This window comes from Labeo rohita, unplaced genomic scaffold (assembly GCF_022985175.1).
Source record: "Labeo rohita strain BAU-BD-2019 unplaced genomic scaffold, IGBB_LRoh.1.0 scaffold_83, whole genome shotgun sequence".
Taxonomy (NCBI): Eukaryota; Metazoa; Chordata; class Actinopteri; order Cypriniformes; family Cyprinidae; genus Labeo; species Labeo rohita.
This window is the reverse complement of record NW_026129777.1, coordinates 631728-646501: the sequence shown is the minus strand read 5'-3', so window position 1 is coordinate 646501 and position 14774 is coordinate 631728. Positions and strand designations below refer to the sequence as shown.

Genomic DNA, 14774 nt, shown 5'->3' with positions numbered 1-14774 from the left:
TATTTTGTTGTATGTCTTAAAGTCTGCTAAATTGTATTTTATTTTACTTTATTTTGTTGTATGTTTTAAAGCCTGCCAAGTTTTATTTTATTTTACTTTATTTGATTTGATTTGATTTTGTTGTATGTTTTAAAGCCTGCTCAATTTAATTTTATTTAATTTTATTTTGTTGTATGTCTTAAAGCCTGCAAAGTTTTATTTGATTTTATTTGATTTTGTTGTATGTTTTAAAGCCTGCTAAATTGTATTTTCTTTTACTTTATTTTTTCCAGACACATGGGCTTACATGTCTGCTTAGTTGGCAAATGGCTTGTAATTGTCAGTGATTTTATTTTGAATGCTAATGAAGTGTTTCTTTCTCCTTAGCTCATTAGCAATGTGCTCTGTTCTGTGGTTCACATGGCTGATGTCTTCGTCTATGGCACACTGAAGAAAGGTCAGCCCAACTACTTCAGGATGAAAAATACTGCCAACGGTCAGGCTGATTTTCTCGCTAATGCTCGAACCGTAGAGCCATACCCACTCGTGATCGCCACCGAATACAACATCCCCTTCCTGCTCAACGTGCCCGGGACAGGCCATCATGTCTATGGTGAGATCTACCGCGTGGACCAGAAGATGCTGGAGTTTCTGGACAAGTTTGAAGAATGTCCTAAGTGGTACCAGCGCATCAAGATAAAGCTGGAGGTGCAGGACAGGGATGGTGAAGGAGAAAACATCGTGGAGACAGATGTGTACGTCAAGACTACAAATGAACCCGAGTGGCTCCAGAAACAAACATTTGAGAATTATGATACAAACGGTAATCACGGACTGAAGTACATAGACAGTGACACCATGCCTACACCGGACACGAGCGGCACGACACAACAAAATACTACAGAACCCAACATCCACACTGAATGTGGCGTGGTGCAAAACAGCATGACAGATCCCCAACAGTAAACTGCTGCCTCGTTCTATTTATGACATACTGATATAAAACCAAGTTCAAATGATTTGCAGCGGTCGATTTGTTGCATCCAGTGTAGACATGGTGTGACACAGAAAGGTACTGTATGGGTATTAATAGGGTCCAAAATGATCATTTTACCACACCTCCAGTGTTACATAAATTTACTTATCTTGCATTCTTTACATTTTATATTTTTTACAGTATATAAATATAACTTTTATATGAATTATTATTATTATTTTGTTTTTTTTTTACATTTCCTTGTTTAATTTCATGTATGTTTATTTTTTTTAGAGGACAAGAGACAGTTAGGAAACATACTAGTTTCTGAGTGGTTTTGGTCTTCCGGGAAAGCCGTTACAATATTGTATTTGTTTCCAGTACGGTAGTTTTGACACATTGATTTATGGAATATTAAAAAAAAATAAAATAAAAAAATCTTGAGGCATCAACTTCTGATCTAGGATTTACATTTACACTCCAGTATTTGAACATTTAGTTTTATGAATTATTTTTTCCTGCAATTGAATTTGTATATATACAGGGGTGGACAGTGAAACTGAAACACCTGGGTTTAGACCACAATTAGTATGCCGTTTGGCCTCCTTTTGCAGCCAATACAGCATTATTTCATCTTGGGAATGACAAATACAAGTCCTGCACAGTAGCCAGAAGGATTCTGAGCCATTCCTTTCGCAGAACAGTGGCCAGGTCACTATGTGATGTTGGTGTATGAAAACATTTCCTGACTCGCTCCTCCAAAACACCCCAAAGTGGCTCAATAATATTCAGATCTGGTGACTGTGCAGGCCATGGGAGATGTTTAACTTTACTTTCATGTTCATCAAATCACTCTTGTCACCAGTCTTGCTGTGTGTATTGGTGCATTATCATCCTAATACACGGCACCACCTTCAGGGTACAATGTTTGAGCTATTGGGTGCACAAAGTCAACCTTCACACTCTGCTCTTATTGGTGGAATGTGCGATCAGTAAAGACTGGCCACCAGGCTGCATAAATATAGCCATGAAACCTCCAACAATATATTGGCCAGTGTTTCAGTTTCATTGTCCAACCCCTGTATATATATATATAAAAAAAGCCACGAAAGGCTATTTATTTATGTTTAAGTTTTATTTTATTTTATTTTGTTGCATGTCTTAAAGTCTGCTAAATTGTATTGTATTTTACTTTATTTTGTTGTATGTTTTAAAGCCTGTAAAGTTTTATTTTATTTTACTTTATTTTATTTGATTTTGTTGTGTTTTAAAGCCTGCTCAATTGTATTTTTAAATATATATATATATATATATATATATGTGTGTGTGTGTGTGTGTGTGTGTTTGTTGTTTTTTGAATCAAAGCATGAAAAGATAAGATTTTTCCTTTTGTGACGTTTTCATGACAAATTCAGATTTCTACTATAATACAGTAATGAAAATCATATTGTTTTTAGTATTAAAATTGTAATAATTTCTTGTTAATGTAATTTAGTTTTTTTTTTTTTTGCATTGCATTGCATTGCATTGCATTGCAATAATGAAAATTTGGGGGCAAATTCTTATAAAAATTAAAGAAAAAACAAACAGTATACAAGTCATGTCAAGTTGAGCTTTACTGTCATTCTGCTACATGTGTGGACATATAGTGGAATGAAATGTTGTGTCTCACAGGACCACGGTGCTACATAAATAAACAAATATAAACATACAACACTGGACGTAAGAGCAATTTTTAATGCACAGCTAACCTATACACAGCTAACTTACTGAAGCGTTAATCTAATACATATACTATAAATAGTTGACCATACACATAACCTAAGACAGACTATACAAGTACTTTACATAATACTGTACTATATTGTGCAAAAGAGGTATTTAAGGTTAAAAAAGCAAGTGCAATATGATTCGTGGTGCATTAACATTTGTGTTATCGTATTGAGTCCTTGTAACATGGAGTGTTTATAAGAAAGTGTCTGGTGCATTATCTGGTATAGAGAGAAGAGTGTGTTTCTACAATACTACAATAGTCACAATAACACCAAAATCTTCATTTTAATGTATTTTTAATTATTTCCAGTGCAGTGCCAAATAATATAACATGTATCACATTACATTGTTATCACTAGCTTGTTAATGTCGGTAAGGTTTTAAATACCTTATATTATAATATTGACAGAGTGTAAGTCTGAAAAATTATATATCACTATATCTTGTTACCTGTCTGTACAATAAACCTCTAAAGATAAGGGTTTTTACAGATGTCCTTTTTTTGCAATTACAAAACAAAAAAGAAAAACATTTTGTAATTTAAAATTAATAATTACTATTATTAGTAACAATTTTCTCACTAAACAAAATTTATATTGAATAATTCAGTGTATTGAAAAGCAATGTTAATAAACTAATTTACTAATAAAACTATTTGATTTATATTTATAGTAACAATTTATTAGGTTTTTAAATTATATGAAAATATATGTAAAATGTATGTTACTTGTAAAATGTTAATATTGTGTAGCATTTTTTAAGTTTGTCAGTGTAACATTTGAATATTAATAACCTGCTAAAAACCAATATATTTAAAAGTGTACTTCTGTTTTTGATGTATTTCTATAGTATAATTCTCTTGTTGTTGCTCAGATTCTTTAATATAATGTTGAGGTTAAGGTGAGATCTGTCAACTTTATTTTTACTACTGAACCGCAAATAGATCATATGTTTCTATCAAACCCCGCCCATCATTCAATATGTCATGATTACGTCAATTCTTCATTTTCCTTTGGAAGGCCGAAGTCCACTGCGACTCAGCAGCAGTTCGTACAGTTGACAAACCTGTTTCTTCCTGTCTTTCCTCAAACTCACAGTTTGATCCTGAATGAATGAAAGAATCCGTTATATTAGCGGTAAGATCAGAAGAGTTCATTTGCTCAACGTTTTCATGTAAACCGCGGTCTGATCATCGACCTTGGCTCGAATAAGTTAATTGAACTTTTCTTCTATTCACCTGCTGAAAACTCGTTTGATCGTCGTCTTATGAAATATGCATGTATTTGTATTTTGCATGCTTTTATTACGTGAATTTACGTGATTTTATAAATTACGTGAGTTTATCAACGACTGATTGGCAGATCTGTATATTAAAATATATAATATGTAATATACTTTTTATTCTATTAATTAAATTTATTTTATTTTGAAGCGCTGCACGCAGCTTTATTTCTGTATGCATTACATAATGTAGTTGGTATGTGAGCGAAATAAGATTAACTCTTTAAAAATGTCAGCTTTTACATATTTAGTAGGCAAAAGTGATGTAAAATCAGCTAAATGATTATACAATTATTTGTTCTTATGTCAGTGAGATTATTTAGCTGTTTATATCCTTGCATCTAAGTGACAAATGCATTTCTACATCCCTGAGTTTCAGCTTAATTTCTGCTGTTTGAAAATGAAAATGGCTAAAAATGTACATTTTTTTTATATTAAGGTGATATAAAATCGTTAAAATGTTCATACACCCAATATTTGCTGCAAACATGAGCCCTCAGTATTTCAGTTTTTTCATTTGCTTTGGTTCAGGTCTCAAAAGTGTTTTTTTTTTTTTCAAAACAAGTTCAGATGTTTGAACAATTAGTTTCTTGTTCACATCATTTCTCATCGATTGAAGCAAATTGCATGTGTTTTGGCACATGTGCAAATGATAAAGTACAACTGATCAAAACTGATTTCACTGATTCTCAGTAAAAGTGTCAAACTCTCCACAACTTCTAAACATTCTTTCATCATGTTAATGATCACATGCAAAATGATGAGTTATCAAAATATGTCTGACATGCATGTTTATTTCATAAATAGGCTAATTGACATGGAATGGTTAATGTGCTGGTGTTGAAATGAACAAGCAATGGTGAATAATCCGTTTACCTGCAACACACTTCTATGTTCTGTATTAATAAAACACCTGTACTAATGAAGCATCTGTTTCTCCACAGCTCATTGTCAGTGTATTCTGTCCTGTGGTTCAACATGGCTCTTGTTTTCATGTACGGCACGCTGAAGAAAGGCCAGCCCAACTACTTCAGGATTGAGGACGCTGCCAACGGTCAGGCAGAGTTCCTCGCTCGTGCTCGAACTGTAGAGAAATACCCGCTCGTGATTGGCTCCGAATACAACATCCCCTTCCTGCTCAACGTTCCCGGGACGGGTCAGCGCGTTTACGGTGAGATCTACCGCGTGGACCAGAAGATGCAGAAGTTTCTGGACAAGTTTGAAGGCTGTCCTGAGTGGTACAAGCGCATCAAGGTCAAGCTAGAGGTGCTTGTCGTGGACGGTGAAGGAGAAAGCACATTGAAGCCTGGAAGCATCGAGGAGATTGATGTGTACGTCAAGACTACACATGAGCAGGATTGGCTTCAGAAACCAACATATGAGAATTATGATACAAACGGTGATCACGGACTGAAATATAAAGAACCTGTATAAATAAGGTAGTGTTTATTTTAGTTGGCGAAGATTCAAACAGTTTTCTATCTGCTGTATGCAACAATTAAAATACACTAAATTTCGATTTATTATTCCATTTAATTTTACAATAGTATTCAATAAATTTTATATTTGAAGTGCTGACTTTCCTATAGCACTAAAATGATTTTTTTTATTTTTGACATGTCATTTATGTGTGATTTACATTTACACTCCAGTATTTGATCATTTGCTCAGCAAGTGTTAATTTTTGACCCAGATTTTAATGTGGTATCATATTAAAGTTGTTAAAATGATAAAATGTAACCAAATCAAAGGACAAATTTACAGGGAAATGTACTACTGTAAAAGATTCTACTGTAAGAGGAACTGGGAACAATCTATTATAATATATACAAGATTATGAACTCTTAATCTTGAATAAATGTAGTGCAAAACACTCCAGTACTGTATATCAGATGTATTTGTATATATGCTGTAGAAGTGTTTATTATTATGCGTTTTCTAAATGACACTTTACAATAAAACATTAATTCAAAATTCATTATTGTTTTTTTCAAAACAATGTAAATGACAACAAATGCACATCTGTATATATATGGATTTGTTTATTCTGAACATATTCACGCACTGTCAAACATACATTTCTGCCAACATATAATCCATATTGTGTTTTCCTTTTTAATATATATAATATATATGCATTAAGAAAGAATTAAAATGCTCCAAATGCTTAAAAAAAGATTAAAGAGAAGAATTTTGGCACTCAAGCAGTTCAACAAAAGGCAGCCGGCTTCCTTCGTTTTTTTTTTTTGTTTGTTTGTTTTTGTTTTTGTTGCACCATGACAGAATAATGGCTAACTATGAGGGACTGTGTACTGATCCCTCACAAAACTAGTGTGGAGCGCTTCACAGTTAGTATCAAAACTCGTATAAAAATGACATCCTACAAAAGAAAGGTTTGAGTGTGGTATAAACGCTTGAAGGCAGCATGTGCCGTACGTCTCAGGCCTAAAACGTTACAAATCCAGCTTGTGCATAGACGCGGTCTACGGGACGACAAGGTCATTTCACCCCCCAAAAAAATAAATCAAAACAAGAATATAAGAAGATTTTTGACATTGTCACATTTCATGACAAATTCAAATTTATACTGTAATGCAGAGAAGAAAATCTTTTTTTTTTTTTTTTGAAAAAATTAAAATCAGAATAAATTCTATATAACAAACAAACAAATGCATTTAACTTATGTTCTTAGGCTTTTTGCATTACAATAATGGAAATTTGGGGCAAATTATCACAAAAATGTAAAAAAAATAAATAAATAAAAAAGAAGAATAAATGGTCCTAAAAATATAAAAACGTTTTCATGCAAAAAAAACAAACAAACAAACAAACAAACAAAAAAAAAACAACAAAGAAAATCACCCAAAATGATAAAAGCAAAACCTTATTTTGCAATTTTTGAAGAAATACATTTTTTTTCCTTGTGACACAAAGTAGTTTTAATTAAAATCAGAATAAAAATCTTAAATTCTGCACAGCAAATAATACCATGCATAAACTAACAATTGTACTATATATTTTTTGCATTATAATAATGAATTTTTTTTTTTCATTTTAATATTTTCATGACATTTTCCCCAAATTTCCACTTTAATACAGCAATGAAAATCATACTGTTTTTTTTTTTTTAATTATTAAAATTAATTTAATTCTGCACAACAAATAATATTATGTAAACTAACAAATGTAGTATTAATTGTACTATTTGCATTAAAATAATGACAATTTCAGGGCAAATTGTCATAAAAAACAAAACAAAAAAAATGTATAGTTCTAAAAATAGCCTATGATTCATGCAGAAAATATGTATGTATTTTCTACAAATATGCTTGTTGTTTTGCAAAATAACATTTTACCCTCAAATTAAGTATTAAGTAAATAAGTATATTTTAACAAATTTTTTTCATTTTAATATTTTCATGACATTTTCCCCTAAATTTCCACTTTAATACACTAATGAAAATCATACTGTTTTTTTATTATTATTAAAATCAGAGTAAATTTAATTCTGCACAACAAATAATACTCTTATGTAAACTAACAATTGTAGTATCAGTTGTACTATTTGCATTAAAATAATGAAAAATTCAGGACAAATTGTCATTAAATTGCAAAAAAAAACAAAAAAAAAAAACCCTAATGGTCCTAAAAATGGCCTATGTTTTAATGCAAATTCCTGATAAAATCTTATTTTTTCCCCCCTATTACTTCTGGGGTGAAATATGACCTGCACATTTTTTGCCAGATTGTTTCCTTTCTTATCACAGAGATGTAGACAGACAGCGTCAACCCTTTATAAACATCAGATCAGAAGTCAGTAATAAAAGCCGTAGTGTTAAAACATTTAAAAACAGTCCAGAGAAGAAGTTTTGAGTGACAGTGTTTACAGGCATCGAACCTCATTCATGAAACGCCAGCAGAACAAATCCATGTGTAAACCCTTCTCTGATTAAACCTTTGCATTCAATTCCATTAAACCAGTCTCATGTTCATTATAGCATTCAATAAAGCATTTATAAAACATTCTCACATACAAATCAATAAAACATTCATAAGAACAAATCATCGCATTCAACATAACCATTGCATTCAATTCAACCACTTGTGAAAGCTTTCTTCCGAACAAATTTGCTAATTAGTTCTTGCATTTCATGAACGAGGACTGCTGTGTATTAATGAGGATTTCACCTTTTTGCACATTTAAACCAACTGTGTATTTGGGAGTGTTTGGCTCTGAGCTGATGCTGTGATTATAGTGTGTGTGTGTGTGTGTGTGTGTGTGTGTGTGTTTCTGGCACTGACCTCCACAAAACTTCACATCTCAACCCTTCAGTAAAGTGAAACGACGATATAGCACACAAGAAACGTCCATAAGAAACATGTGAAAGTGTATAGAGAGGACCTGATTGAGAACCTGACGCGTGTGTTTGTGTGTGTTCAGGCTGTGGAGGTCTTTGGTCAGTAGACGTGCGGCTCTTTGCGGCTCAGAGAGCGGATGTGACTGGACGAGCAGGTGGCGCTGCGGATCACCTCCATCCACCTACAACAAACACACAAAAACAGATCATCGGCTCCAGCTCCTACAGCTTTAACTCCACAAACTTTAAACTCAGTCCAGCTCTTCAGATTGACTTGACCGAGTGTGCTGTATCTTTTCTAACTGATCCGCCTTACGATTTTCCTAAAAATGACGATGAAACCTGAGAAAAATCCCATAGACTTACATTGACGGAATGTTCAAATGAGCAACACTCTTCAAAGTCCAACTGACAACTCCCAGAATCCCTTGAGACTCAATCAAACTTCCCTTCTATGTACTGTATTTATAATCCATTTAAACTCATTCAAACTCATCTAATATTTCTAATCTATCTATCACTAGCCAAGCCTAGCAACTAGAAACATGCTAGCAATATGCTAATCATGTTAGAAACATGCTAATAACATGCTAATCATGCTAGAAACATGCTAACAAGCTAGTAACTTACTAATCTTGCTAGAAACATGCTAATCATGTTAAGAACATACTAACAACATGTTAATCATGCTAAATCATGACAACAACATGCAAGCAACATGCTAATCATGCTATAAGCATGATAACAACATGCTAATTATGGTAAATCATGTTAACAACATGCTAATAACATGCTAATCATGCTATAAGCATGATAACAACATGCTAATTATGGTAAATCATGTCAACAACTTGCTAATAACATGCTAATCATGCTAGAAACATGCTAGCAACATTCTAATAATTTGCTAATCATGCTAGAAACATGCTAGCAATATGCTAATCATGTTAAGAAAATACTAACAACATGCTAATCATGCTAGCAACACTCTAATAATTTGCTAAGCATGCTAGAAACATGCTAACAAGCTAGTAACTTACTAATCTTGCTAGAAACATGCTAGCAATATGCTAATCATGTTAAGAACATACTAACAACATGCTAATCATGCCAGAAACATTTTAATAATTTGCTAATCATGCTAGAAACATGCTAACAAGCTAGTAACTTACTAATCTTGCTAGAAACATGCTAATCATGTTAAGAACATACTAACAACATGTTAATCATGCTAAATCATGACAACATGCAAGCAACATGCTAATCATGCTATAAGCATGATAACAACATGCTAATTATGGTAAATCATGTTAACAACATGCTAATAACATGCTAATCATGCTAGAAACATGCTAGCAACATTCTAATAATTTGCTAATCATGCTAGAAACATGCTAGCAATATGCTAATCATGTTAATAACATACTGACAACATGCTAATCATGCTAGCAACATTCTAATAATTTGCTAAGCATGCTAGAAACATGTTAACAAGCTAGTAGCTTACTAATCTTGCTAGAAACATGCTAGCAATATGTTAATCATGTTAAGAACATAGTAACAACATGTTAATCATGCTAGAAACATGCTAACAACATCTTAATCATGCTAAATCATGACAACAACATGCAAGCAACATGCTAATCATGCTATAAGCATAATAACAGCATCCTAATTATGGTAAATCATGTCAACAACATGCTAATAACATGCTAATCATGCTAGAAACACGCTAGCAACATTCTAATAATTTGCTAATCATGCTAGAAACATGCTAGCAATATGCTAATCATGTTAAGAACATACTAACAACATGCTAATCATGCCAGAAACATGTTATCAACATGCAAATCACGCCAGAAACATGCTAGCAACATTCTAATAATTTGCTAATCATGTTAGAAACATGCTAACAAGCTAGTAACTTACTAATCTTGCTAGAAACATGCTAACAACACGTTAATCATGCTAAATCATGACAACAACATGCAAGCAACATGCTAATCATGCTATAAACATGATAACAACATGCTAATTATGGTAAATCATGCTAACAACATGCTAATTATGCTAGAAAAATGTTAACATGATAGTAACTTGCTAATGATTCTATAAACATACTAACAACATGCCATTTTAAATCATGCTAACAACATGCTAATCCTGCTAGAAACATGTTAACAACAGGATAGTAACTTGCTAATCATGCTAGCAACATGCTAACAACATTCTAATCATGCTAAATCATGCTAACAACATGCTAGTCATGCTAGAAACATGTTAACAACATGACATTAACTTGCTAATTATGCTATTAACATGCTACTAACATGATAATCATGCTAAAACATCTCAACATGCTAACAACATGCTAATCATGCTAGATACATGCTAAAAACATAAATGTTACACTTTTAGTTATTTGTTGTACTTTTCTGTAATTTATGTTTTTTGTGTAGCATGTTTCAGTAAGAGTATTTTTATTTCAGAAACAGCACTAAAATAACTAAAAGTGTAACATTTTCTTACAGAAACATTACAAAATAAATAATTCTGTAACAATATTTTATATATATATATATATATATAAATATATAATATTTTATTTTTTTGTTAGTAGCACTTCTGTAAATATTGTTTGTAGAATCTATGGAAACACTATAAAATGAAGTATAATATTTTGTTACTGAAACACAAATATTTATATGCATTTAATATATACATTTACTCAAAATCTTTTTTTATTAATGAACTAATTTACTATTATTAGCTAGTATTGTCGAGTTTGCATGAGTATGTAGGTTTATTTCGGTTGCCGTACTGTACCTCTCAAAGGTGTACTCGCTCTCAGATCTAAAATAGTAGACGTGTGACTTGAAATGGAGTTTGAAGACGTAATCTTTGTGGATGTTCTCGGACTCTGAGGGAATGGTGATGGAGTATCCCAGCAGAGGAAGGCTGGCCAGAGGATACTCATCCTGCAAAAAGACTTAAACATTAAACACGGCCAAACACATCACTGTCACTTTACTGTTATTTCATGAACATTTCTGACCTGGTGTGTTTTGTAGAAGAACAGGCTGAAGTTGGTGAAGACCACCCATAACTTCTGCCAGCCGTTGCTGTTCTTGAACTTTCTCAGCAGATTCCCAGACAGCTGATTCTAGAGAATAAAGACAAGGAAAACATGAGAAAACAGAGAGAAAACACTTCAGTTACAAACAAGGTCCAAAATCAACACCATCTGGATTATTAATTAGTGCTGATATAATTCAAATAATTCACATAATATATGTACTCTTTTTATTAGACAAAAAAGTGGTACACGCACTCAATTTGTCAATGATGACACAATAAAGTTTAAAGACAAAAGTTGTTTCCATTGTGGTCCGTGATGTAAAACACAGCTAATGAGGTTTTTGTATATTTATATTTATTATGCATATAAATAATATTTTATATACATATACATTTTATTTTGAATATATAAATATACACATATGAATGTATTTATTTAAGAATAATGTTATGTTTATAATTTAAAAATATGTATATATATTATATATTATATGAACATACATATATACATGGAAATATGTCAATATTTAGAAAATATATACTGCATGTGTGTATTTACATAAACATAATATACACAGTATATACAAATATTATATAAAAGAAAAACTTTTATTTTACATGCAATTAATTACAAAGTCTCGTTTGACAGCACTATTATCAATATATTTATTTACTCTATAAAAACAATAAAAAAAAATTAACAAATAACTATAGATGCATAAAAAAGACAAAAACAAAAATGACAAAAAAGTAATAGTAAACATCATTAGCTGATGCATTAACTAATAATAAATAATTCATTTGTTAATTGTGTATGTACTTATTTATTAATCTTTTTATGTAATTACTGCATAAAATACTAAAAAAAACTAAGATTAATAAACAATTACCAAAATGTTTTTCATTTTTAGTTGACGTTAACTAATGTTAACAAGTGAAACCTCATTGTAAAATGCTGCCGCATTAACTTTACTTTAAAATAGAAATTATATATATAAAAAAAACCAACAACAACTATAATAGTATATCAATAATACTAGAATAACACTGGTATACATACTATTGCACAACTAATATAGTTAGTATTTAGAAATTAAATACATTTCATGTATTGTATTGTGATTTAAGTCATGCATTACAATAACATTCCTAATTTGAAGGTGATGCACAATTTAAATCACAACAGAATCAAAATTATTACAAATAAATAAAAATGTCTAAATAATTTAAATAGAAGGCAGTTTTTACTGGGTGTTGTATATTTTGGACCACGGGCACAACAAAGGTTAGGAGACTAACAGCACAAAGTGTCACCATGTTAATCAAACATACTTCAAATATTTTACTGTAAACATTTTTTGCACTGGTGGGTCTTTGCACACATGCATCAGACGGTAGCATGCTGCATTTTATCTTAAAGATGCAATGTCGAATTCAGTTCAATTCTATTCTCTGGTTTTACAGTAAATGCAGGAACATGTCCTGCATGAACCAGCAGGTTAAAACTGATATACATCGTCACATTTGTGCTGTTAGTAAACAACTGAAGAAGAGGCAAAGACACTCAACAACACTCAAAGAGAGAAAGAGACACTGAACAGAAACAGCATCACAACCCAAAGTACAGTCAGTGTTCAGAGGACACGACACATAGTCGGTCATTTATTACATGTGCTGAGCTGTAGAAAGTCCAGCAGGTTATTTAGTTAGTGCTGATAATAGAAACATAAACAATTATTCATCTGGACAAAGACTATGTGACATTTCAGCCAATAAGCAGTAGCAATGTCAAATTCACTACTCTACAAGATCGAGTCATTTAAAACACTATTATTTTAGTATTTATATACTATTATAGTTTTTATACAATATAGTTTTACTACTAATTATGTAGTATAGTTTTTTATATGCTATTATAGTCATTATTTTGGTTTTTTAAACAGCTTTTATTTTTATTTCAGTTTTCATTTTAGTTTTAGTTTAGGTTTTTGCATTATTATTTACCTTTACCATGCATTTTTAAAACTGTTTTTAACATGTTTTGATCTTTAACATGTTTTTTTTATTTCAGTTTTAGTAATTTAAATTCTTTAATCAAAACATACTCTATTTCAAATGTTCCAAGGCAACATTTATATGTTTAATGTAAGTACATTTTTTTTTTGAATATTTAATTTAATTTAATAAATAATTTAATTTAATTTAATTTATTATAAAACCATTTAATTTAACTGCATACATTTTTTTTTAAATATATTTTTATTGAATATGTATTTTTATATTTAATTTAATTTAATTTAATTTTATATTTAATTTAATTTAATTTTAATTTTTTTTTTAATTTAATTTAACTTAATTTAATTTTTAACAGCTTTCTTTCTATCACTGAGAATTGTTTTTAATAGTTTTAATTAACAATAATAACTTTGGTTTGAAGACAGACTGTCATAAGACTTCTAAGGCCATTTAATAAGACTGAGCTCTTTTCCATGGGATTTTCAACTTGCTTAACAGTAAAGTCGTGTTTAGCAACATGTATACGTTTAATTTAAGTGCATTATTTTTTGAATATATATTATTTTATTTATTTATTTTATTTTATTTTATTTTTATTTTATATCAGCTTTCTTTCTATCCCTGATAATTATTTTAAATAGTTTTAATGAACTCTGGTTTGAAGGCAGCCTGAATTAACAGGACTTAATAGGCCTGAGCTCTTTCCTACATGTGATTTTCAACTTGCTTAACAGTAAAGTCATGTTTAGCAACCAGTTTAACTTTACAAACAACAAATGCAAACACCAATCACTAATCCAATCCAATTGAGCTCCAGGCTCGTCTGGAACAGCTTTTCACAAACTTTAACATCTGCTAAACGAACACTAGCAAATCATTGTAAGTGAATTGCCATGTTATCCGGCGTCCGTGTTTTACCTCTCTGTTCCTGCAGGTTTCATTAAAGCAGAGGCTTTGGAAGCGATACCAACACACCAGAGAGAGAGACACGGGCCCCTGGGCCCTGAGCGGGGCCGAAACGGGAGCCTCTGACAGACTGACTGGACTAGAGTCCTCTAACACAGAGCCGGACAGAGACACACAAACACAGAAACACAGAGAGAGACGTGAGACACGCACTGGGACACGGACAGGAGGAGGAAGAAACGATACGGCCTGAGAATCTGAAGAGGAAACAACAGCAGGAAGACGACAGCAGGAACCTGAATGTTCAAGACTCAACCAATAAAGAAGGCAAAAACACTTCTTAACGAGTTTAGAATCAGTCCTTTCAGTCAAAACATCTACAAATCCTTCAAACAAGATAAACTGAC

At 31.6% G+C, this 14774-nt stretch overlaps 3 protein-coding genes across 5 annotated transcripts in view; 2 read left to right on the top strand and 1 right to left on the bottom strand.

The window, feature by feature from the left end:
* The first annotated feature begins 331 nt into the window (after positions 1-331).
* Positions 332-1236, top strand: LOC127162062 (gamma-glutamylaminecyclotransferase C-like). Its single transcript, XM_051104835.1, has one exon. It carries the CDS (start codon positions 400-402, stop codon positions 943-945), a length of 546 nt encoding a protein of 181 aa, XP_050960792.1. The 5' UTR covers positions 332-399; the 3' UTR covers positions 946-1236.
* Positions 1237-3725: 2489 nt separating this feature from the next.
* Positions 3726-5987, top strand: LOC127162069 (gamma-glutamylaminecyclotransferase B). 2 transcript variants are annotated; one of them, XM_051104854.1, is made up of 3 exons: positions 3747-3864; positions 4817-4868; positions 4954-5987. In XM_051104854.1, the coding sequence occupies exons 2-3, from the start codon at positions 4855-4857 to the stop codon at positions 5441-5443; spliced, it is 504 nt and encodes a 167-aa protein (XP_050960811.1). In that variant the 5' UTR covers positions 3747-3864; positions 4817-4854; the 3' UTR covers positions 5444-5987. The 2 variants fall into 2 exon arrangements, with proteins under 2 accessions (XP_050960812.1, XP_050960811.1); XM_051104855.1 differs by lacking the exon at positions 4817-4868 and having other exon boundaries at positions 3726-3864.
* A 45-nt stretch (positions 5988-6032) lies between these two features.
* Positions 6033-14774, bottom strand: part of farp1 (FERM, RhoGEF (ARHGEF) and pleckstrin domain protein 1 (chondrocyte-derived)) — a 97309-nt gene continuing 88567 nt past the window's right edge. For both annotated transcript variants that reach the window (XM_051104853.1, XM_051104852.1), the window contains exons 25-27: positions 11423-11530; positions 11194-11345; positions 6033-8549 (exon numbers count right to left, since the gene is read on the bottom strand). In XM_051104853.1, coding sequence (XP_050960810.1) covers positions 8468-8549; positions 11194-11345; positions 11423-11530 — 342 coding nt within the window. In that variant the 3' untranslated portion in view covers positions 6033-8467. The remainder of the gene's footprint in view (positions 8550-11193; positions 11346-11422; positions 11531-14774) is intronic.

Coding starts and splice junctions, on each gene's coding strand:
- LOC127162062 (XM_051104835.1), top strand. CDS start 400: ATGGCTGATGTCTTCGTCTATGGCACACTGAAGAAAGGTCAGCCCAAC.